This window comes from Oncorhynchus masou, chromosome 28 (assembly GCF_036934945.1).
Source record: "Oncorhynchus masou masou isolate Uvic2021 chromosome 28, UVic_Omas_1.1, whole genome shotgun sequence".
Lineage (NCBI taxonomy): Eukaryota > Metazoa > Chordata > Actinopteri > Salmoniformes > Salmonidae > Oncorhynchus > Oncorhynchus masou.
In genome coordinates this window covers 47,183,666-47,207,539 of record NC_088239.1, presented here as the reverse complement: position 1 = coordinate 47,207,539, position 23,874 = coordinate 47,183,666, and the positions used below count along the sequence as shown (strand labels likewise).

The 23,874-nt window shown below is 42.6% G+C and overlaps 3 protein-coding genes across 6 annotated transcripts; 1 reads left to right on the top strand and 2 right to left on the bottom strand.

The window, feature by feature from the left end:
* Window positions 1-4,184: 4,184 nt before the first annotated feature.
* On the bottom strand, window positions 4,185-6,826 carry LOC135517714 (hydroxycarboxylic acid receptor 2-like). Its single transcript, XM_064942259.1, has one exon. The coding sequence runs from the start codon at window positions 6,155-6,157 to the stop codon at window positions 5,075-5,077; it is 1,083 nt and encodes a 360-aa protein (XP_064798331.1). The 5' UTR covers window positions 6,158-6,826; the 3' UTR covers window positions 4,185-5,074.
* An 81-nt stretch (window positions 6,827-6,907) lies between these two features.
* LOC135517715 (density-regulated protein-like) lies at window positions 6,908-14,309 on the bottom strand. Of its 4 annotated transcripts, none has more exons than XM_064942261.1 (7): window positions 14,263-14,309; window positions 11,389-11,507; window positions 11,149-11,252; window positions 10,922-11,012; window positions 7,610-7,726; window positions 7,361-7,500; window positions 6,908-7,224 (listed from the first exon to the last, which is right to left on the bottom strand). In XM_064942261.1, the coding sequence occupies exons 2-7, from the start codon at window positions 11,495-11,497 to the stop codon at window positions 7,180-7,182; spliced, it is 606 nt and encodes a 201-aa protein (XP_064798333.1). In that variant the 5' UTR covers window positions 11,498-11,507; window positions 14,263-14,309; the 3' UTR covers window positions 6,908-7,179. The 4 variants fall into 4 exon arrangements, with proteins under 4 accessions (XP_064798333.1, XP_064798335.1, XP_064798332.1 ...); XM_064942263.1 differs by having other exon boundaries at window positions 10,922-11,002; window positions 11,148-11,252; window positions 14,158-14,293; XM_064942260.1 differs by having other exon boundaries at window positions 14,158-14,293.
* Window positions 14,310-14,545: 236 nt separating this feature from the next.
* ccdc62 (coiled-coil domain containing 62) lies at window positions 14,546-23,874 on the top strand. The gene is made up of 13 exons (XM_064942258.1): window positions 14,546-14,907; window positions 15,196-15,236; window positions 15,402-15,572; window positions 15,924-16,113; window positions 16,412-16,578; window positions 16,726-16,827; window positions 18,930-19,101; window positions 19,287-19,388; window positions 19,828-19,916; window positions 20,287-20,387; window positions 21,957-22,116; window positions 22,249-22,527; window positions 22,718-23,874. Exons 1-13 carry the CDS (start codon window positions 14,835-14,837, stop codon window positions 22,784-22,786), a joined length of 1,716 nt encoding a protein of 571 aa, XP_064798330.1. The 5' UTR covers window positions 14,546-14,834; the 3' UTR covers window positions 22,787-23,874.

Sequence of the window (23,874 nt, the reverse complement as noted above, 5' to 3'; positions counted from 1 at the left end):
ATTTAAGTTTCCCTACATTAAAGTTCCTGGCCACTAGGAGCACTGCTTCTGGATGAGCATTTTCCTGTTTACTTATGGCCTTATACAGCTCGTTGAGTGCGGTCTTAGTGCCAGCATCAGTTTGTGTTGCTAAATAGATGGCTATGAAAAATATGAAAACTCTCAGTAGATAGAGTGATCTACAACTTATTTACATTTACATTTAAGTCATTTAGCAGACGCTCTTATCCAGAGCGACTTATCATGAGGTATTCTACCTCAAGCGAGCAATAGAAGTTGTGCAATAGCTGGATTTGACAAATAGACACACCCCCACCCCTTGTCTTACCAGATGTAGCTGTTCTGTCCTGCCGATGCACAGAAAACCCAGCCAATTGTATATTATCCATGTTGTCGTTCAACCACGACTCGGTGAAACATAAGATATTACAGTTTAATATCCCGTTGCTCGGATAGTCTCAAACAAAGATCATCCTGTTAATTCTCCAGTAATTTCACGTTGAATAATAGAACAAATGGTAGAGGTGGGTTACCCAGTCGCCGACAAAGGCACCCCAACCTCAGCTCCCTGTATTTCCGTATTTTCTTCACGCGAATGACGGGGATTTGTGACTGGTCTCAAAGTAGTAGTTGTCGGACTCATTAAAGAAAAAATCTTTGTCTAGTTCAAATTGAGTAATCGGGATTCTGATATCCAGAAACTCGTTTTGGTCACAAGACACAGTAGCAGCAACATCATGTACAAAATACGTTAAACAATGCGAAAAACAAAACAAATTAACACAGTTGGTTAGGAGCCTGTAAACGGCAGCCATCCCCTCCGGTGCCATTAAAGCAAAAGTGTAAAGGCTGGGGGGTCCCTGAAGGTTGTGCTGGGAAACACTGGTTTAGGATTTGAGGAAGGTTGCATTCAAGAAATCAAAATGAAGAGGAACTCAGACCTCTCTTCTGCTTCTTCTTTTCATCCTCCTCTCCAACAAGGGGCACCTCTACACCGCCAGTGTCCTGCTTGGAAGCATTTCCTACCGGACCAGTAAGGCATAAGAGAAACAGTGTTTTTAATAAGACATCATTCATTATTGCCCACCTCCAAAGGATTATTGCCCATCTTCCTGATAGAAAACAGAGAGAAAGAAAGAACGAGAGACTGTCTGATGAAAGTCACCGACACTCATCCTGGCAAACACATCTGGGAAGTTCTTCCCCAGCCACTGCCTGCATTTGGATGGCTCAGGCATGTACTCACAGTACTCTGTTGGCAAGGAGCACACTGGAAAACCAACAACAGAGGTGTTAGACCTTGACAGACCTTGGATTGGTCTGAAGACAGCAAACTTACATTGTCAAAGCACTAAAAACAGATGCTTGTCATGGCCTGCCATGTCACAGTGAACATGGACTGCCACTTTAATCAATGCATAACACCTAACTCACCATGAAAACTGCTGCAATATGTTTGACTGATGATGCTACTCCTATTGTAGTTACTTTGCACTCAATACATTTTCATTTATTTTACCTTTATTTAACTATGCAAGTCAGTTAAGAACATATTCTTATTTTCAATGACAGCCTAGGAACAGTGGGTTAACAGCCTTGTTCAGGGGCAGAACCACAGTAAGTTATTATGATGTTCAGAGTAAATACTTGTATTTAGGGGGGGAAATACCCAACCGATGTGCAGTACGAAAAACTAGGCAGCCATTTCCTAAGTTGCGTCACCGGAAGCCCTTTCCAACAGTCTTGAAGAAGTTCCCACATATGCTGAGCACATGTTGGCTGGTTAGTTTGCTTTGGGTCATTGTCCTGTTGAAAAACAAATGATAGTCCCACTAAGCACAACCAGATGGGATGGCATATCGCTGTAGAAAGCTGTTGTAGCCATGCTGGTTAAGTGTGCCTTGAATTCTAAATAAATCATAGACAGTGTCACCAGCAAAGCACCCCCACACCATCACAACTCCTCCTCCATGCTTTACTGTGGGAACCACACATGCGGAGATCATCCGTTCACCCACTCTGCATCTCACAAAGACACGCCGGTTGAAACCAAAAGTCTCAAATTTGGATTCATCAAACCAAACGACAATTTTCCACAGGTCTAATGTCCATTGCTCATATTTCTTGGCCAAACAAGTCTCTTCTTCTCATTGGTGTCCTTTAGAGGTGGGTTCGAAGTAGCAATTCGACCATGAAGGCCTGATTCAAGCAGTCTCCTTTCAACAGTTGATGTTGAGATGTGTCTGTTACTTGAACTCTGTGAAGCATTTATTTGGGCTGCAATCTGAGGTGCAGTCAATTGTCGATTTCTGAGGCTGGTAACACTAATGAACTTGTTGTCTGCAAGGTTCTTCCTTTCCTGTGGCGGTCCTCATGAGAGCCAGTTTCATCATGGCGCTTGATGGTTTTTGCGACTTCACTTGAAAAAGCGTTCAAAGTTCTTAAGATTTTCCGTATTGACTGACCTTCATGTCTTAAAGTAATGGTGGACTGTCATTATTCTTAGCTTATTTGAGCAGTTCTTGGTGTAATATGGACTTGGTCTTTTACCAGATAGGGCTATCATCTGTGTACCCCTCCTACCATGTCACAACTGATTGGTTCAAATGCATTAAGAAGGAAAGAAATTCCACAAATACATTTTTAACAAGGAACATCTGTTATTTGAAATGTATTCCTGGTGACTACCTCCTGAAGCTGGTTGAGAGAATGCCAAGAGTCTGCGAAGCTGTATCCTCATATCCCCGCACACCTCATACCCCCGCACATCCTCTCGGAACTGGTACCCCTTTTGTATAGCCAAGTTATCAGTCATTACTCATTGTGTTTTTATTATTACGTGTTTTACTTTTCTAATATTGCTCTATTTTCTTTCTCTCTGCATTGTTGGGAAGGGCCTATTAGTAAGCATTTCACTGTTAGTCCACACCTGTTGTTTACAAAGCATGTAACAAATACAATTTCATTTGCTAGCTGCTCAACCAAAATATACTGTGTGGTATTGTGTTCAAGTAAACGGAAAACTTTTATTTTGAAACGTTTTTAGACCTGTTAATGCCGCTTAATGCCGCTGATTTCACAGAGCTACCTTGCCCACCTAGTTTTCTCGAGCAGCCTGCCCTTCCCAGCGCCAGACTGTGACGTCACCTGCGAAGCATCCTCTCTTTCTCTCGTCTGTCTGAACGTTCTCCATCCACCCACCAACTGCGGTATTGACATAACTTAACACTGGCCAAATATAATCAAACGTTTATATATATATATATACAGTGATAATTAAAATCATATTGTACATATTTACATTTACATTTAAGTCATTTAGCAGACGCTCTTATCCAGAGCGACTTACAAATTGGTGAATTCACCTTCTGACATCCAGTGGAACATGTTATAGAACAACATGTTTTCACATTTGCTTTTATGCAAACACATTGCCAGTGTACCTACTAAACCATAGACAACCTCACAAAACACATTTGTCTCACTTGGAAAGTCAGTGTATTTGACATCTTTCAATGACAATAATCTCTCTGGAAATAATCTACTTGAATCATTGGTTTGTGGAAATCACAATGAATTAGTGTGCTTGCTGAAGGAAAGACCACTCTAGATTTATTATGCACAGTTCAGACACAGAACTGATGACAAGTCAAACTGAATAAAAATTAAGAGCGGGCTGAAAAGGTTGAGTTATTCTTGACATGGGATTGGTTTCATCCAACCGCTCCTCAACACTGCAGGCTTCCTAGTTGGATTTGAGTCAAATTCAGGCATAACAGTGAAATAACGAAAAAAGCCAATAAAGACGATTCACACACCTGTTCAGTGATGAAGTTAATGTTTTAAACAGTGAATAAGATTGCTTTAATGTGTCTTGGCTAATGTAACGTGTCTTCAGATTTCATGACTCCCTTATACAAAGGAAACATAGTCTCCTCATCCCTAAAATAAACCATGAGATATGTGAGAGAGCAATATCACTGTGCAACGTAGACATTCTATTTTCTCCTGCAAAACTATTTGTATATTGATGTAGAGCCAATTGGCTATGAATGTTTCCACTTCTTTTGAGAAGTCTGTTTTTACCGTCAGTTGCTGGTTTCAAAGAGCACAAAAAATGTCAAAAACCATGAGCCTTTTAGCAATTCAACCTCCACAGAAACCATCTTAATATGCACTACCATTTCTACCGACAGTGGAAGAACTGCTCTCTAAAACTTTTATCAAATATAATTTATTTTAATTTGCATGCATTTGCATAAACTGTAATGTTTTTCAACAACACAGTGGTAGACATTTTAAATGCTACTGCTCTTTCACCATTTCAGCTAAACATTGAAACAACTAATTGTTTTTACTTAATACATTATAACTATTTAAATCATTTTTCATTATCATAAAATAACCCACCAACAGTAATATTTACTCTTGAACTGTTAAAGCTAGACACTAAATTAACCTTCTGTTAAAGCTTGAGACACTAAATTAACTTTCTCATGTTATCAATCAAAACAATCTTTCACCCTATCTATACTATTTGAACTATAACAATCAAAAAATATGCATAAATTAACATGGTTTTGAATGAGAAACAGTAATACAGTGGTAGCTATTCAAAACGGTCCTGCTCCTAAACCAATGAAGCTACAACAGCTTTAAAACATTCAGGCTATCCTAACGTCAAATTTCCTATAACCCTTTATGAACTATTTTGATTTGCATAAATTAACATAACACTTCATGAATTCAATGCCAACCATAAGAACACAGTGGTAGACGATTTAAAAGCTACTGCTTTTTAACAATTTCAGCTACAAACATTTAAACAACTAACATTAGTATAAAATAACCACCAACACTAATAGTAACTCTTGAACTGTTCAAGCTAGAGACACCGAACCAACTTCCTTGACTTCCTTCACATCTGGTTAATATTCTTTAGAACACACCATATTCCACTAGAGTAGAAGAAGAAAAATCACACAAAGTCAGATATTTTGTTCTCCTGGGTACCTTTTCATAAAAGCGTCTCAGAGTAAGCCTAGGACTGCTGATCTAGGATCAGTTTTGTATTTTACATCACAATGAATAAGTCTGAGACGCTTTGCGAGTACAGGCCCTCACCCTGGACCAGTGATTGGAAGTTACTACTCCTCCCTGATACTGTATTTGCGCTGCTGATCTCGGTCCCAGTCTCAGGCGAGGCTGGCGGTACCTCCACCTCTTTCCTCCCCAGCAGTCTGTTGAACAGCTTCTGGAAGTTCCCACTGAAGGCAGAGCTGGAGAAGTAGTACACGATGGGGTTCAGCACGCTGTTGAAGTAGGTGAAACACACAGAGGTGTAGAACGCCAAACTGGCCTCTTTGAAATAATGGCACTCGTTGTACCAGGCCTTGAGGATCCACACAGCAATCCGAGACACTGTACTGGGGAAGAAGCAAATTATGAAGATGAGTGCCACGGCCATGACAAACTGCACCGCACGTTTGATCTTCCCCCCGGTGTCGATCGTCTTGTTCTTCAGCTGCCAGGTGATGCAGACCGTGCAGAAGGTGACAATGGCAGTGGGCAAGAAGAACTGGGTCATGTATAAGGTGTTGTGCCACGTAGACAGCGGGCTGAAGCCCATGCAGATGTTGAAGCTCTCGCACTGTGTCTGGTTGTTGCGGTAGAATAAGTGATTGTTGGTCAGCAGGTACCCGGTTGCAGCGATGATCATCCCCCACAGGCCCAGAGACACCCACAGAGCATAATTCAGGCCCATCCGGTTGATCTTGTTCATGGGGTGAACGATCTTGAGGTAACGGTCGACAGCCACTGCAGTGAGGAAGAAGATGCCAGCGCCGCGGTTGGCCGTCAACATGAACAGCATAATCCGGCACATGGCATCACCATGGATCCAGTGCTCCCCGCGTCTGTAGTAGTCGGCTCTGAATGGAAGCCAGAACAGGACGATGGAGTCGGCAACGGCCAGCTGTGTGAGGTAAACAGAGTTGGGCTTCCAGGTGTCCATGTGGAAAATAAACATCCACAGAGCCACAACATTCCCCATCAGCCCAAACATGAACTCCAGCACCAGGATGGGAGGCAGGACATGGTCCAGGATGGGAGACTCAAAGGCGCAGCAGGCATCTTCTGTAGTAGTGAAGTTTGCCATGGGTCAAACGATACGCTTTTAACAGGAGAGACCGTCTGTGTGCTGCTTTGCTCCTCTCTGAAAATAGTCAATATTGATAGTGTTGTCTTGGCATCTCCTATATTTGACCGGGGATTTTATTGTTTGCAGTCATGCAAACAATCTTCCGGTGCCAACAATGTGGAGAGAGTGTGTGGGTGTGCAGTGTGTTATCTCTTATGGAGATCTGTAGGCAGATGGCTCTGAGTGAGGACACCAACAGCCCAGGGATTATGGGGTGTAGGGTCCCAAAGACCCTCCCCATTATTGATTAAGGGGACCTTAAGATTCATATGCTTGTCTCACTATTGTACTGTTGCTATGTGTCTGAACTCTGACACTATACCTTGAAAATAGATAGAAGTAACAAGTGTCTCATTTTGACCTTGTGGGAAACACCATCCATCTTTAGCATCCTGAGATGCCAGTGTGCCTTATCCAAAAGTTAGACAAATAGATCCTGTTAGATGTGATTTCAAATCCTTTCAGAAAATTTTAACTACCCGATTATGTGCAGCCCAATTTCCTATAATAATATCACCATAATGCATATTTCCAAGCATGTCAATGTTCCACTGGCCCCGTCCCTTTACCACAGAATATAAATAACTTAAATGGGTCTCATTAAATGAAATAATACAATGGCAGTATGAACATACATTGCAGACAGTACAGTGAGATGTACTTACAGAGTGGGATGATGAAGCGAGGTCTGAAAGAAGGACTAAAGAATGAGCAAGTGAATGAGCGACATTTATTACCCTAAAATTTTGCTGAGTGAAAAGCGTTTGGGAAGGAATCACATCAGACCAGACCTTTGGCGACAGAGACAGGCAGCAGCTATCAAGAACTGAAAAATGCCAAAAGGGAGTGGCCAAGTCCACAGTTTCTATACAGTAAATAAAATAGATATAAAACGACTCCTTTTTAATGTTAATGTGTACATTTGGCCAGGTTGATGTTACATGTTGCATCCATTTTCAGTAAAAGTGCACATCGGGTCTTCACTTCTTGACTTCTCCAAGATCTTCAATGCTGTCGTCATCCACCTACAATGGAAAGACAGATGGTTAGTGTGTGTAATATACATCTCATTCAGGTACACACAGACTACTCGTCTATTTCCTGTAACTAACTTTTTTCAGCCATCTATGTGGCGTTGGAGAGTCAACACAGCCGTCTTACCTCAGGCCACTTTTCCTGAATGACATCGATGATGTCATCTGTAAAATCTCCCTGAATGATGATTTCATCCTCCGCCGTCACCGAGGCGCCGCAGGAGAACTTCTGGGCAAAGAATCTCTGAGCCTCTTTAAGGTCAATATCTGCAGGGAGGAAGTCCACAGTCACAAGCAAGAAAAACAACAAGGTTACGGGTGTTTCCATGTCTTTAACAAGGTGTTTTCAGTAACAGGATGTGACAGTCAGTCTTACCAAAGGTGTTCATTCCACAGACTCGGGTGACATATTTCTTCTTGGCGCGGGGGATTTTAGCTATCGTTATTTTCTGAGGGACAGTCTTCTTTTTCTGTTTGATCTGTCCTCTGCCACCTAGAGAGAGTCAGCACAGACGGGTTAGAACAGGGTTCTCCAATGCCCGTCCTCAGACACCCCTAGCAGATGCAAGTGCTTGTTATATTTCAGCACTAAGACCTGATTCAACCAATGAACCCCAGTGATTTAGTCTGGAATAGAGAAAAACATATAACAACGTTATTTGTCACAGGTGCCGAATACAAGAGGCGTAGACCTTAACGTGAAATACTAACCAACAATGCAGTTCAAGAAATGGAGTTATGAAAATATTTAGTAAATAAACTGAAGTAAAAAACACAGTAACAATAAAATAACAAGGCTATATAAAGGAGGTACCGGTATCTTAAGTCAATGTGCGGGGGTACAGGTTATTTGAGGTCATTTGTATATGTAGGTAGGGGTAGTGACTATGCATAGATAATAAATGCGAGTAGCAGTAGTGTAAAAACACTGGGTAAAAAAATAAATAAATATGTAAATAGCCCGGGTGGCCATTTGATTAATTGTTCCGCAGTCTTACGGCCTGGGGGTAGAAGCTGTTGAGAAGCCTTTTGGACCTAGACTTGGCGCTCCGGTACCGCATACCGTGCGGTAGCAGAGAGAACAGTCTATGACCTGGGTGACTGGGTCTTCCTCAGACTGCCTAGGTCCTGGATGGCAGGAGGCTTGGCCCCAGTGTTGTATTGGACCGTACACACTAACCTCTGTAGCATCTTACAGTCAGATGCCTAGCAGTTGCCATACTAGGCAGTGACACAATGCTTTCAATGGCACAGCTGTAGAACTTTGAGGATTCTGGGACTCATGCCAAATCTTTTCAGGCTCCTGAGGGGGAAAAGGTGTTGTCGTGCCCTCTTCATGATTGTCTTGCCTTGTCTAGGCTGTATCATCGTTGGCGGTTATCAGGCCTACCACTGTTGTGTCGTCAGCAAACTTAATGATGGTGTTGGAGTCGTGCTTGAACTGGGAGTACAGGATGGGACTAAGCACGCACCCCTGATGGGCCCCCGTGTTGAGTATCAGCGTGACATGTTGTTGCCTACCCTTACCACCTGGGGGCGGCCCGTCAGGAAGTCCAGGATCCAGTTGCAGAGGGAGGATTTTAGTCCCATGGTCATTTCTTAGTGATAAGCTTTGTGGGCACTGTGGTGTTGAACATTGAGCTGTAGTCAATGAAAAGCATTATCGCATAGGTGTTCATTTTGTCCAGTTGGGAAAGGGCAGTGTGGAGTGTGATTGCGTCATCTGTGGATCTGTTAGGGCGGTATATGAATTGGGTCTAGGGTTTGGTGTTTATGTGAGCCATGACCAGCATGTCAAAGCACTACCGACATGAGTGGTACGGCGGTAGTCATTTAGTTCGGTGACCTTCGCATTCTTGGGCACAAGGACTATGGTGGTCTGCTAGAAACATGTAGGTATTACAGATTCGGTCAGGGAGAGCTTGAAAATGTCAGTGAAGACACTTGCCAGTTGGTCCGCACATGCTCTGAGTTCATGTCCTGGTAATCTGTCTGGATTACCCTGCGGCCTTGTGAATGTTGACCTGTTTAAAAGGTCTTGCTCACATCGGCTATGGAAAGCGTAATCACACAGTCGTCCGGAACAGCTGGTACTTTCATGCATGATTCAGTGTTACTTGCCGGAAAACGAGCATAAAAAGAGATTTAGCTTATCTGGTAAACTCACGTTGCTGGGAAGCTCATAGCTGGGTTTCCCTTTGTAGACCGTAATAGTTTACAAACCCTGCCACATCTGACAAGCATCAGAGCCAATGTGGTAAGATTCAATCTTAGTCCTGAATTGACACTCTGCCTGTTTGATGTTTCACCTGAGGGCATAATGGGATTTCTTAATAGCATCCGGATTAGTGTCCCACTCCATGAAAGTGGCAGCTCTAGCATTTAGCTCGGTGCGGATGTTGCCTGTAATCCATGGCCTCTGGTTGGGATACGTACGTACGGTCACTGTGTAGACAACATCGTCACTGCACTTATTGATAAAGCCGGTGACTGAGGTGGTATACCCCTCAATGCCACTGGATGAATCCCGGGAACATATTCCAGTCTGTGTTAGCAAAACAGTTCTGTCGCATTGCATCCGCATCATCTGACCACTTCCATATTGTGATTGTCACTGGTACTTCCTGCTTTAGTTTTTGATTGTAAGCGGGAGAATATAATTATGATCAGATTTGCCAAATGGAGAGAGAGCTTTGTACGCGTCTGTGTCTGCAGTAAAGGTACCTAGTTTCCCCCCCCTCTGGTTCCACATGTAACATGCTGGTAAAAATTTGGTAAAACAGATTTAAGTTTCCCTGCATTAAAGTTCCTGGCCACTAGGAGCACTGCTTCTGGATGAGCATTTTCTTGTTTGCTTATGGCCTTATACAGCCCATTGAGTGCGGTCTTAGTGACAGCATCAGTTTGTGGTGGTAAATAGATGGCTATGAAAAATATGAAAACTCTCAGTAGATAGAGTGGTCTACAGCTTATTATGAGGTATTCTACCTAAAGCGAGCAATAGACATCGCGCACCAGCTGTTATTGATAAAATAGACACACCCCACCCCTTGTCTTACCAGATGTAGCTGTTCTGTCCTGCCGATACACAGAAAACCCAGCCAATTGTATATTATCCGCGTTGTCGTTCAGCCACGACTCGGTGAAACATAAGATATTACAGTTTAATGTCCCGTTGCTTGGATAGTCTCGAACGAAGATCGTCCTGTTAATTCTCCAGTAATTTCACGTTGGATAATAGAACGAATTATAGAGGTGGGTTACCCACTCGCCGACAAATTCTCACAAGGCACCCCAATCTCAGCTCCCTGTATTTCCGTATTTTCTTCCTGTGAATGACGGGGATTTGTGCCTGGTCTCAAAGTAGTAGTAGTAGTCAGACTCATTAAAGAAAAATTATTTGTCCAGTTCGAATTGAGTAGTCGGGATTCTGATATCCAGAAGCTCTTTTTGGTCACAAGAGACAGTAGCAGCAACGTCATGTACAAAATAAGTTCAACAACGCGAAAACACCCAAATTTGCACAGTTGGTTAGGAGCCTGTAAAAACAGCAGCCATCCCCTTCAGTGCCATTGAAGCAAATGTGTAAAGGCTGGGGGGTCCCTGAAGGTTGTGATACACTGGTTTAGGATACACTGGTTTAGGATTTGAGGAAGGTTGCATTCAATAAATCAAAATGAACTCAGACCTCTCTTCTGCTTCTTCTTTTCATCCTCCTCTCCAACAAGGGGCACCTCTACACCGCCAGTGTCCTGCTTGGAAGCATTTCCTACCGGACCAGTAAGGCATAAGAAAAACAGTGTTTTTAATAAGACATCATTCATTATTGCCCACCTCCAGAGGATTATTGCCCATCTTCCTGATAGGAAACAGAGAGAGAACAAAAGAACAAGAGACTGTCTGATGAAACTCACCTACACTCATCCTGGCAAACACATCTGGGAAGTTCTTCTCCAGCCACTGCCTGCATTTGGATGGCTCAGGCATGTACTCACAGTACTCTGTTGGCAAGGAGCACACTGGAAAACCAACAACAAAGGTGTTAGACCTTGACAATCATGTGACACTGCAAATCAATGTTTTAGGAATTGGCCATGAGCATGTATAGATCACTAGAATAGGGTGCCATTTTGGAAAATATCCAGTAGTTCTTACCGCCACAATACTGGACTTTCTTTGGGCACTTTGTGTCTGGGTCAGCACTCCCATGATGGCCTCCTTTGTTTTCTGGTGAACACGTCTCTGCATTCTCAGTACTAGCCATTACAGATTATCTGAACACAGAGGGGGAAAAAGGTTAAATCAAACAAAAAGTGAGAATCAGCTTTTCACCAGATAACTTGGATCCTGGACCCTCGACACTGGATTGGTCTGAGGACAGCAAACTTACATTGTCAAAGCACTAAAAACAGGTGCTTGTCATGGCCTGCCATGTCACAGTGAACATGGACTGCCACTTTAATCAATGGATAACACCTAACTCACCATGAAAACTGTTGCAATATATTTGACTGATGATGCTACTCCTGCTGCTATTGTAGTTACTTTGCACTCAATACATTTTTATTTATTTTACCTTTATTTAACTAGGCAAGTCAGTTCAAGAACAAATTCTTATTTTCAATGAGAGCCTAGGAACAGTGGGTTAACGGCCTTGTTCAGGGGCAGAACAACAGCTTTTTACCTTGTCAGCTCTGGGATTCGATCTTGCAACCTTTCGGTTAATGGCCCAACACTAACTACTAAGCTACCCTTGCGCCCCAAATGAGTCAAGAACCCCATCTTCAACTAAGATACGTGAGGTCTAACCCATTCATAGACGCTAACTACCTGTAGCGCAGTGTTTCCCCTATATTAATTGATCAGTTGCGACGCCAAACAATAGGATGACAATATTTCCAATATTTTGGGGGAAATTATATTTTCGGGATGGTAAAATGTTCCGTGTGAACTTAACTAAAACAAGATATAAAGTACATAGAAAAGATCATGGAGATATATTTTTTCATAAAATCATCTTTGAGAACTAACAAGCACCATAATAAACTAGACAGTCAATCTAAAATTCCATAAATGTCATGGCAGCCCCCATTGATTTTGTCATGTTTGAGTCACTCAGCATAAGAGCATGGCAAGAAGCCATGGCAAAATGTGTAGAATTGAAGGAAATTGGCTTTAAAAACAGCAAATTCTCCCTCAGCCCAATTGCAAAATTTCTGGAAATTAGCTTCAAAACTAAAATCGTCTTAGCTGGTTTTAGAAACATATGGAACATATCTGCAAGAACTGTTCTCGCAAAAAAAAAAAAAAAAAAAAGTACATTTCTACACGCCATTTCAGAGTTCCAACACGGCCAGATTTCCATTTTAGAGCGCTTATTTACAGAAAACTGATGTTAGACGTAAAGTGAAATGTGACCCTCAATATCAAAAACGTCTGAATCCAACTTCTGTCAGAACCGCACCACCTGCTGTGTAGACAGTGGTAGATTTTGTGGTAGGAAGTATCGACTGAAATGCGGTGTCTAATGTCAGTACAGGTGCATCAAATCTGGGACCAAGGCCATCAGACAGCCATCACTAGCCAGCCTCCACCCAGTACCCTGCCCTTAAATCACTGTCACTAGCCAACTACCACCTGGTTACTCAACCCTACACCTTAGAGGCTGCTGGCCTATGTACATACACTGGTGAATTTAATAATGTCTGCATACTGTTAAATTAATTTCATTTGTATATAGTGTATTCTAGTCAATGCCATCCTAGCCATCTGTACACACACCATTCTGTCCTACGTATTCTACAGACACTAAATAGTCTATCCACATACTGTCTATGACTATGTTTACACATCCCATACACACACACACTCAGACATTGCTTGCCCTAATATTTAAATATTTCTTAATTCCATTAGTTTACTTTAGATCTGTGTGCATTGTTAGATATTTTACGCACTGCTAGAGTTAGGAATACAAGCATTTCGCTACACCAACAATAATATCTGCTAAATATGTTTATGCGACCAATAACATTTGATTTGATGCTGTTCGGACAAAGGTTGGATTCAGAGGTTTATTTGATAGCGAGGAACACATTTCACATATGGTAAATAGAGATTATACATATGCCCTTGTTGACTGATAACGTTATGGTGATGCTAGCTTTATTGTAGTAAGTTTTTTTTTCTCCGACGCCAGCCTCCAAAAAGATGCACCATTCAGCGAGTCCAACCAATACACAGACTCCTCCCGATGTTGTGTTCCAAAGCTAGAGGGCTATATGTTTCTACAACCGTACCGCAATTGAGAATCGAGTCACGTTTTAATAGAGTATTTGTACGTTTTAGCTGCCAGAGCCAATTCACCTCTAAACAGAACATGTAAGGTCCTTGGACTATAAGGAGCAACGTTAGTTTCCTTTAGTAAATTATTGGGCAACGTGAGGTCCTTAAGCAGGGATATTTGGCACGTCATACCTTGGCCTTACCTAGTTAACATGCGGGGGAGCAATATATAGATTGACAACAAAGAATATTGTTATTCATTCACAAATAGGTATAATTGTATGACAGCTTTCCTTACAGCTGCTGTTACAACTCAAAATCAGGCTGTCAGACATAATTAGCCAGCTACCATTAGCTTGCTAACTTGCATGCTGCCTATGTTGGTGCCTTTACCAGACACAATTAGGATATATCCAAGTTAGATAAGCAAAAGTCGTTGTAATATGGCAATGGACGAGCGAGCTAAATTCAACAGCTAGGCAGCTAGCTAGATAATATTTTTGACAACTGGTTCCTTGGCTGAGACTTCATTCACAGCTAGTTAGCTATATATGCTAACTAACGGCGCAACTAACGTTAGATGGCACATTAGCATCACCTCCAAGTCAATCAATGGAAAGACAACAACATTATACATACCCCTCGAAAACAACCTTAATATTGTTGATTGATCAACAAAACAAGCATTATTAAGTAAAGTTGAAACAGATTAATGCTCAGTTATAACAGCTTGAGCACACCTACTGCCTGATTTAGCTAGGGGTCCTGTCAATGCCTGTTGGAACGCACGCTCTGCAAAGAAATAACAGGTGTTCACTTAGTTGCCTGTATTATTATTTATATAAAAATTAACCACTTGTCAACGATATATCGATAAATTGCAGTTTATAACAACATTCCGATATATTGGAAAATAAAGTAAAATATATCTTATATAAAACTCCTAATATGAATTTATTTTGACGTTATACGATAGGCATTCACGTGTGTGCCTTGACATCCACTCCTCCGCGGCCATCACAACAAGTGATTTGAAAATGTGCAAACGTTCAACAGGAATTTAATGCTAGGCTAGCTGGATATTTCCATTTACAAATTAACATAATGTGAGATAATTGTGGAGTAATCCATTTTATTAGATTATGCTCTGTATTTTGTTGTCAAAGTATTTATGTAAATGGTTCCATGATTTAAAAGCAGACAATGATCATGAGATGCCCATCTAAACCTGTTGAACGTTAGCGTAGCTAGCTAGCGTTAAAGTTCATCAGAACTGTAACAGTACAAGTTACAACAACCGCCATGACTGAGTGGAGATGGACCAAGGCAGTAGAAGAACATTCAATCCAAGTGGAGGATCTGGACACTCATCATCACACAGCTATTTTGGTGTGTGTGTGTGTGTCTCATCACACAGTTTTTCTGGTGTCGAGATAGTTGAGCGGCGACTAGTGTGGGCGGACTGGAGTTACGACATCACATACAATTACGTTTTTATTAAGAACTACTTATTTCAGCACCCACAGAATAGCAGTTACATAGGACAATGTCTCCCGTCTGCCCACACTAGTCGCCGCTCAACTACATTGTAAATCGTGGAGTTGAATTGAGTTGGCTATGTCTGAGAAAGCTGGCAGTAACTGTATTTTAAACAAAAACGTGTATTTGTGTTTTCAGTCACTCCATGTGATCCCTGGCACAGCACACCGGTGAAAAAGGTAATAGTGAGCAAATCACTGTTATTGGACCTGCTATATTTCATCCCTAAAATGTTTGGAAAACTAATTTTATACGTTTTTATTTTGTCTTGTTGCCTTGGTTAGGCTACTAGTCTAGTGAAATGAGAAATTCTAACATGAATGGCAATGGCTCCATTTTTGCAGAAGAATGTGGGAGCTTCTATCGAGGAGCCTTCCCTAGTGTCCACCTCAGCTCAGAGTGAGGGACAGAAGATGGCCAGCCAGTCAGCCAGAAGTCCCCCAAGCCTCAGTCCCACAGGAAGCCTCTACACCCAACCCCCCTCCCTGTCTCTACCCCTCCTACAGGACAGAATGGTGGGAGGTGCTGCTTTTTACACAACACATAAAGCCAAATGGCTCATTTTTCAAATATTATGGAACACGCTGCTTATGTTCTCCTTTGTTACATCATTGTATCCTTGATAGAATCACAGAATGCAGAATAGAATGTTAATGATATTAAGGTGTAATTGCCCATGGTAGCTAACGACTGGTTGATAAAATGTGAAACTATTACTATGAGCTAGCAAGGCTACCATTATAGCTAGCAGGTCAGTACTGGTACTCTCTACGTGTTTGTGGAGGTGTGTGTGTGTGCATACCTACTCACTCCTGTATTTACATTTGGGTATGTGTCTGTCTGTCTGTGTGTGTGTGTTATAATAGCCTCTTGGTGAGATGGAGAGTGCCACCATCCAAAGGCAGAGGCGGGAGCTGCAGCTGCTGATTTGTGAACTGAAAGACCGGGACCAGGAGCTCAACACCATGGCTGCTGCCCACCACAAGCAGCTCACTGCCTGGGAACAAGACCGCCAGAGAGTCCTGACCCTGGAGCAGAGGTGTGCTCGCCTGGAGGGTGAGAGAGGGGACACAGGCCTCAAATGAACACAAAATATTCCTTTCATCATCTGTGTGTGTACATTCCCAAAATAACCTCAATGATGGGTAGTTAAATGGTGATAATTAATCATGGGTAATTAAATGGTGAATTGCATCCTCTGTATTATTTTGTGATGTTTGCTTTGAATACGACAGGTCTGGGAATAGCATTGATAAGGTCTCTGGTGTTTATGCGTATGCATGCATGCTGTGTGTATGTTTTTGCTTGTATGTGTATCAATCTGTGTGTCATAATGTGTGTTTGCTTGTCTTAGATGAGCTTCAGAAGCGTAATGAGGTGATCAGAGCTGTAACTAAGAGGGTTCATGTCGTGGAGGCCCGGGAGAAGGAAGGCCACAGGGAGCTCAACTCTACCCAGCAACAGCTGCTCGAGCTAGGGAAGAAACAGCAGTACACCAGCCAAAACTGTCACGACCTGAAGGTACAAGCACACACACACACACAGCCAATTTGGTGTTGTACTGATGTGGTTATTTACAGTACATGTTTCCGGTGTTGTGTTCTTAAACAGGACTGTAAAATAAAGGGTTTCTGGTGTTGTGTTGTTTTGTCTCCCTCCCGCCACCAGGAGAAGAACCAAAGTCTGAACTCCACAGTGATGTCTTTGTCAGCCCAGCTGGGCTCTCTGCAAGTCAGAGGGGAGGAGCTCAGCACCATGCTCAGACTCAAGGTAGGCTTGCTTTCTTAAACCTTTGTCTCTAACTCTGATTACCCTGTAATAGAGTAGTAAGGCCATGCAGTTACAGACATGCTAGTCTCTCACGACAGCCTATCTGATTTGGTTCTGGGTGTCGAGATTCAGGGGCGTAACTTTGGTTTTAGAAGGGAGGGACCTACATTATTATATTTTTAATCCAGTAAGATAAACACTCCAAACAGCCTACCTGACCACTCGGAGGTGTCCACATTGGTCCTAAAGCACCCCGCTCCCTCGTTTGGTATCACATTCCAATGATAAAACTGGGGGGCACAAAAATGCAATTTCAGAATGAACTTTTGGTGAAAGTGACGCCCCTGCCGAGATTACAGACATGCAGACTGTAAATTGTACAGTGGTTATCATAAGTGTTCACCCCCCTTGGATTTTTTTTCTTCACATTTTGATGCGTGACAAAGTGAGATTGAAGTGGATTTAGGGTATGATTTTTTTTGTCATCGATCTACACAAAATACTCCATAATGTCAAAGTTAAAAGAAAATTCTAGAAAGGTTAACAAATGAATACAAATTGAATAACTAAAATATCATGTTTGCCAATTGATTTACTCGTTTTGTTTAGGCAAGACTAAATTAGTTCAGGAGGAAAATTTGGCTTAACAAATTGCATAATAAGTTACATAGACTCACTTTGTGTGAAATAATAGGGGATGATATGATTTATGAATGACTACCCATTCGTCTGTCCCGCATACACACATCTGTAAGGTCCCTTAGTCAAGTATTGAATTTCAAGCACTGATTCAACTACAAAGACCAGAGAGCTTTTCAAAAGCCTCATGAAGAAGGGCAATGATTGGTAGTTAGGTAACAAGTTAATAATTATGCTGTGGATGATGTACGAAACCACCCAGACACAACGGACAGAAAGGAAACTGCTCAGGGAGGCATTGGTGACTTTAAAACAGCTACAGAGTTCAATGGCTGTGAAGGGTGAAAATTGATGATGGATCAACAACATTGTAGTTACTCCACAATAATGACCCAAATGACAGAGTGAAAAGAAAATTACAAATATACAGTGCCTTCAGAAGGTATTCACACCCCTTGACTTTTTCCACATTTTGTTGTGTTACAAAGTGGGATTTAAGTGGATTTAATTGTCATTTTTGTATCAATGATCTACACCAAAAACTCTGGCAAATTATAAGAAAAATTCTAACATTTGTAAAAAATAAAAATGTAACATAAATATTCAATCTTAATATTCAACCCCCTTAGTCAATACATGTTAGAATCACCTTTGGCAGCGATTACAGCTGTGAGTCTTTCTGGGTAAGTCTCTAAGAGCTTTTCACATCTGGATTGTGCAACGTTTGCCCATTATTCTCTTCAAAATTCTTCAAGCTCTGTCAAATTGGATGTTGATCATTGCTTGACAACCATTTTCAGTTCTTGCCGTATATTTTCAAGCAGATTTAAGTCAAAACTGTATCTGGACCACTCAGGAACACTCACTGTCTTCTTGGTAATAACTCCAGTGTAGATTTCACCTTGTGTTTTAGGTTATTGTCCTGCTGAAAGATGAATTAATTTTCCAGTGTCTGGTGGAAAGCAAACTGAACCAGGTTTTCCTCTAGGATTTTACCTGTGCTTAGCGCCATTCCGTTTTTTTTTTAATCCTGAAAACTCCCCAGTTCTTAACGATTACAAGCATACCCATAACTTAAAAATCTATGGCAAGACCTGAAAATGGTTGTCTAGTGATGATCAACAACCAATTTGACAGAGAATGAAGAATTTTGAAAAGAATAATGGGCAAATGTTTCACTTAAACAGAAAGGTTCACAGCTGTAATCACTAGCAAAGGTGAATCTAACATGTATTGATTTATGTAATCAAGATATATTAGTGTTTATTTTTCATAAATTCTAACATTTGTAAAGAAATTCTCTTCTACTTTGACATTACAGAGTATGTTGTGTAGATTATTGACAAAAAATGAAAATTAAATCAATTTCAATCCCACTTTGTAACACAACAAAATGTGAAAAAATCCTAGAGGGGTGAATACTTATGATACCCACTGTTTATAACCTCTTCTTCCCCCACCAGGACAAGGATGTGACGGAGGCAACCAATCACATCGTAGATCTGTCTGGGCGCCTGCGGGAGATGGAGGGGTCGCTGAAGGAGAGTCACTCACGGGAGGCCAGGGTGCTCAGGGAGGTCGAGGAGCACAAACGGCGATACAGAGAGGTCCGGCACGAGAACACACGGCTCAAAGGTACAGGTTCCAGAGTACATGGCTCAGAGATACAGTACACTACAAAAGTTTTGTAGTTTTCAGTAAGACTGAAAAAGCTAGCTGTCATATACCTGTGCACTCTTAAATGATCTTACTTTCCTTCTCCCTCTCTCTCTCAACCCCCCCCCTCTCTCTTTTTCCCTCTCCCTGTGTTGTGGTTGTAGAGGAGTTACAGCAGCAGATAACAGAGGGCAGTGCCCAGAGAGAGGACATCATCCGTCTGAAGCAGGAAGGACAGCTGCTGCGCAGGGAGCTGGCTCTCTCGGGTACCTCACATGCAACCAAGTTTATTTATATAGGACTTTTGAGTGAGCATTTTTCAGAAATATGTTTGTCACGGTGTGATTTACAGCAACTTAAACCCCAGCCGCCCAAACCCCTGTTTTTTCTGGTACCAACCCATAGAGGCAATGTTTCCCAGTGTAATGACAGGGCCTCCTCTGGAACAGTAGGGAGGATGCCTGTAGTGCTATAGTTCCAGGTCATTGTTTCCCTAAACAGGAACATCTAGTTCCTCTTCCTACTCATTGTTATTCTTATTGACTGTATTAAGATAGATAGACTGGTTGATTGAACCACCCCAGCTTCTCTCGTCTCATCGTGCATTATTTTAGATCGCTTACCAAGAAAATATATTACACATTTCTCCCGAACTATTGATAAGAAGCTGTTGTGACTGCTTTTGACATGGTTCCTGTCTCCCAGGTGAGGGGGAGAGCTGGAAGGATGAGCTGCTGGGATTGGCTCGTTCCAAGCAGGAGCGCACAGAGTCGGAGCTGCACTGTCTACGCCAGGTGTGTCACCTCTTACCTTATCTATACCTCCACACTTTTTACCCACAGCGCATTGGGCTGGGCTGTCGGTCAGGTTCTACAGCATACCTGTGGAACTTCAGGAATGTTCTCTACCTCGGCTGTTAGGCGCTGTCTGTATTGGTGGTGTGTCACATACCTGGGCCCTGACTCAGCCCTGACACAGTTAACCTGAAGAGGCTAAGGAGCTGTATTTGGCCCAAAGTTACCCAGACTAAGATTAAATATTAATGTAAATATAAGATATTGGTGTAAATGAATAGTAATTTACACTGGGTCAATCGATGAAAGTATCATTTACCCTGACCTGATATGCATGAAGTGTCCACAATCCTAATTGTGTGTGTTCCAGGTGTGTGAGAACCAGCAGAATGACCTGCAGCTGCTTCAGTTGAACCTGGAGAGCACCCGGGAGGCCCTGAAACAGGCTGAGGGACAGGGGCCACATGGGAGGTGAGCTGGGTGTTTGTGCATGTGTATATTTATTCTACTCAGTTGATGTTGTGCACAGTCTCAGATATTTTGCTGTTGTTTATTTGGCTTTAGAGGAGGTGCTGAAATTGTGTCTCTTACCAGTCAGGGAACAGAGAGAGTAGGAGGGACAGAGAGACGAGCAACAGGGTCAGTCTACAGACAGACTTTAAGCAGAAGTATAGACCACCACCCAAACTGTCCAGAACCCCCCTTCCCCCTTCTTGTCACAGGAGAGAGACAGGCACCCCAACAGGAGGATGAAAGTAGTGTTTCAGATTTGACCTCTGAGCTCACTGACGGTGCAGTAGCAACCCGGGACCTCATTGCTGCTGTCCCCAGAGAGTTGCTGAGTTACGCAATGGTCCAAGCTAGCAGCGTTAGTGACTGTTTTTCATCAACGAAGAGAGAGAACCAGAACATATCAAACCCCCGTACTCCCAGTTCCTACACCAACCGAGAGTCAAGTCACCAGGAAACAATGACAGGTAGAGAGAGTAGAGAAACCATGGACACACCAAGCATAGCCGCCGCCACAGGAACGCTTAGTCGAACTCAATCGCCAGGCCAAGCTAGCGTCAACTTCAGCGACTACCTGTCCACTGTTTCAGGAAACCAAGGCACGTATCTTAGGCAACAAGAGCAACAACAACTCACCGAACTCCGCGAACATGAATCAAACTACTGCAGCCAGGAAACACGAAGGAGAGCTAGCAAGGAAATCATGGCAACCTGTAGTAGCCTAGCCCCGGGAACCACCACACTGTCGCTGAGCGACCGCATCGCTAGCTACCGCAGCCAAAATAAATCAGCAAGGAGAGAAGGCAGAGGGATACAGAATCAGAGTGGAGTTAGTGGGAATGAGGGTTCGTTAAACCGCACTGTCGATCAAGTTAGCATTAGCGACAGAGTCCCCAGCTACAGCCCCCAGGGAGCTTCAAGAAAAGAAGGCAGGCGGACCAGGAGTCAGAGTGGAGTAAGTGGGAATTTCAGCGAGAATAACAGCGGGAATGTGGGTCACACTTCTGGTAAAGCTAGCGACGGAGTCTCGAACTACAGCCACCAGGGAACATCAGGAAAAGAATGCAGGGAGTCATTGTGTGAGGATGGAATCGGTACAAATGCAGGCTCCCTGGTGGAGAGGACTGAGTCCCCTGAATGTGGGTGTAGCAGTATAGTTGAGGGACAGACAGGACCTAGCTCCTATAAGACAGCTAGTTGTGGCTGTGGTAGTTTGCCTGAAGTACAGGCAGGGCAGAGCTGTGGGTGTAGATGTATATCTGAAGGCCAGGAACAGAGTGAACCTAGCCTGTCTGAAGCAGGCAGCTCTGAGACAGGGACAGATGCAGGGCCAGGTGCAGGCATGGAGCTCTTAGCTGTGTTTAATGGAGGACCAGAGGCAGAGGACTTCTCCATATTGCTGGTGGACATCAGCCCTCGTAACACCTGGTAGGGACAGAATATACAGAGAAAGAATGGTACACTTTTATATTGACCCCAAATTTGTCTCAGAAATATTAGGATTGATTGATTGATTGACTGCTTTCCCAGCCAAGGTGATCTCACCTGTGTGTACCTGGATAGCCCCTCCCCTTCCTCACCGAGTAGGAGGAGCCTCGGTCTTGCGAATGACTCCGCCTCTCCAACAACCGCCAATGAACGAGGTGTTGTCAACGGCAACCTGGGAGGCCTTTTTGCAGCTTTAGACGATGTGAGTGGACCACATAGCCATAGAAAAACTCCTGATCTTCATAATTAATTCCTAATGTAGAGGTAAAGAAAAGTGATTGGCCAGGATTCAGTCTTAAAGTTTAAACATTTTATATTTTGTCCATTCCCCCAGGAGGACCAGCGTTCCTCCACCAATAATCTACAAAGGCTGCTAGATGAGTCTCGTCAGATGGTGGCTAGCCTAGAACGCACAACCCTACAACCTTCATGCCCCTCCCACAGCCCGTCATCTAACTGTGACGCTATCATCAGCCTCAGCATCGGCCAAAACAGTGGCAACAGTAGCCATGGGAACCACAGTCGTAACTGTGACAGACACAATCACAGCAATCCCGATCACCACCCCAACCAGAGCTCCACCTACACCACAAGACCCAGTCAAACCAGCCGGGTACGTGCTTTCATGTGTTTTATACTATAGATACAATAATTATTCTGACCAAAATACCACAGATCATTTCATACTGTTGGGCCGATTACCATTAAGACATCACATAATACTATGGAAGTGTGGGATGCAACCTAAGGGTGTGAACTGGTAGTGATTTACAGTGCTCCTCCCATCTCATGTTTTCACCCAGCTGGATGATGATACTCCACCCAGGAACACTCAGCCCTTCCAGAGGAACGAGGAACCTGGGGGGCTATAGAGGGGAGGGACATCTACCTAAACACACCTTCACACATCTGGCCTGGAAAGTCTAGGAGGGGTGATGATGGAGGCTGCAGACTACTCTGTTTTCTACTGTAGCCATTGAGACCTAAGTCACATTTGTATGGCTTTGCCCCCAGTCCCAAACCTATATCAGTCACAATCCAGGAAGTGACACTTCGGGTCAAAGGTGAAATCTCCTCCAATCAGAACCAGGGACACAGCGATAGCAAGCCAATGAATGAATTAAACTGCTTTTTTAGGAAACCAAAGAAGGACTTACATTTCTTTATGTGAAAAGTTAAGTTATGTTATAAGATACATGAAACTTTTTAAACTATTGTTTTAACAACATTTAAAACGTGTTCAAGTGTTAAATGTCCAATGTCCTGCCCTTCGCAGTCCTGGTCATAAGCTATTTAGGAACCATTTAGTAATATGATTGTGAGATGTGAAACCAGTCATTCAGACCTGTTGATTGGTGCTTCTGGGTTATTGTCATTCCGGTTTCACTGCCTGCAAACCTGCTGGATGGCTCCAATGGGATGACTGATGAGGTAAGAGAGACTGCTGCATTGAAAAGAAACCTGAACCTCACTTTCTTCATTAGCATATTGTTTTTGTATTTTTGATGTCAACATTTTGTAATTAATGTTTTTGTACTCATTACTTTTTATGTAAAATAATTTATATTCAGTCTTAAAGTTTATGCAAATACTAAGAAAAATGTACCACTGCAGTAAACATTTTAATAACCACTTCAAATGCCAGGTCTTATGTGATTTTGATAACATGATGAATGAAAAATACGATTAATACTACTTGTTTTTTTTACATATACAATTTTGTTACTTAAAATATCGGAGAAAAACGTGTAATGGAATGAAGATTGCGCAAAAGATTACGCGCAGGAATGCACAGTGCTTTGCGCAAAAATAAACGACATCGGCATATAATTTAGAGAATAAATCATGTCCATTCATTAATACAGTATTTCCACCTGTGATTTGCTACTACTATCATTCACTCTGTCACTGATCGGAGAAGGTATTGATACACCGGTTTGGCGTCGCGTGATTCTGACGT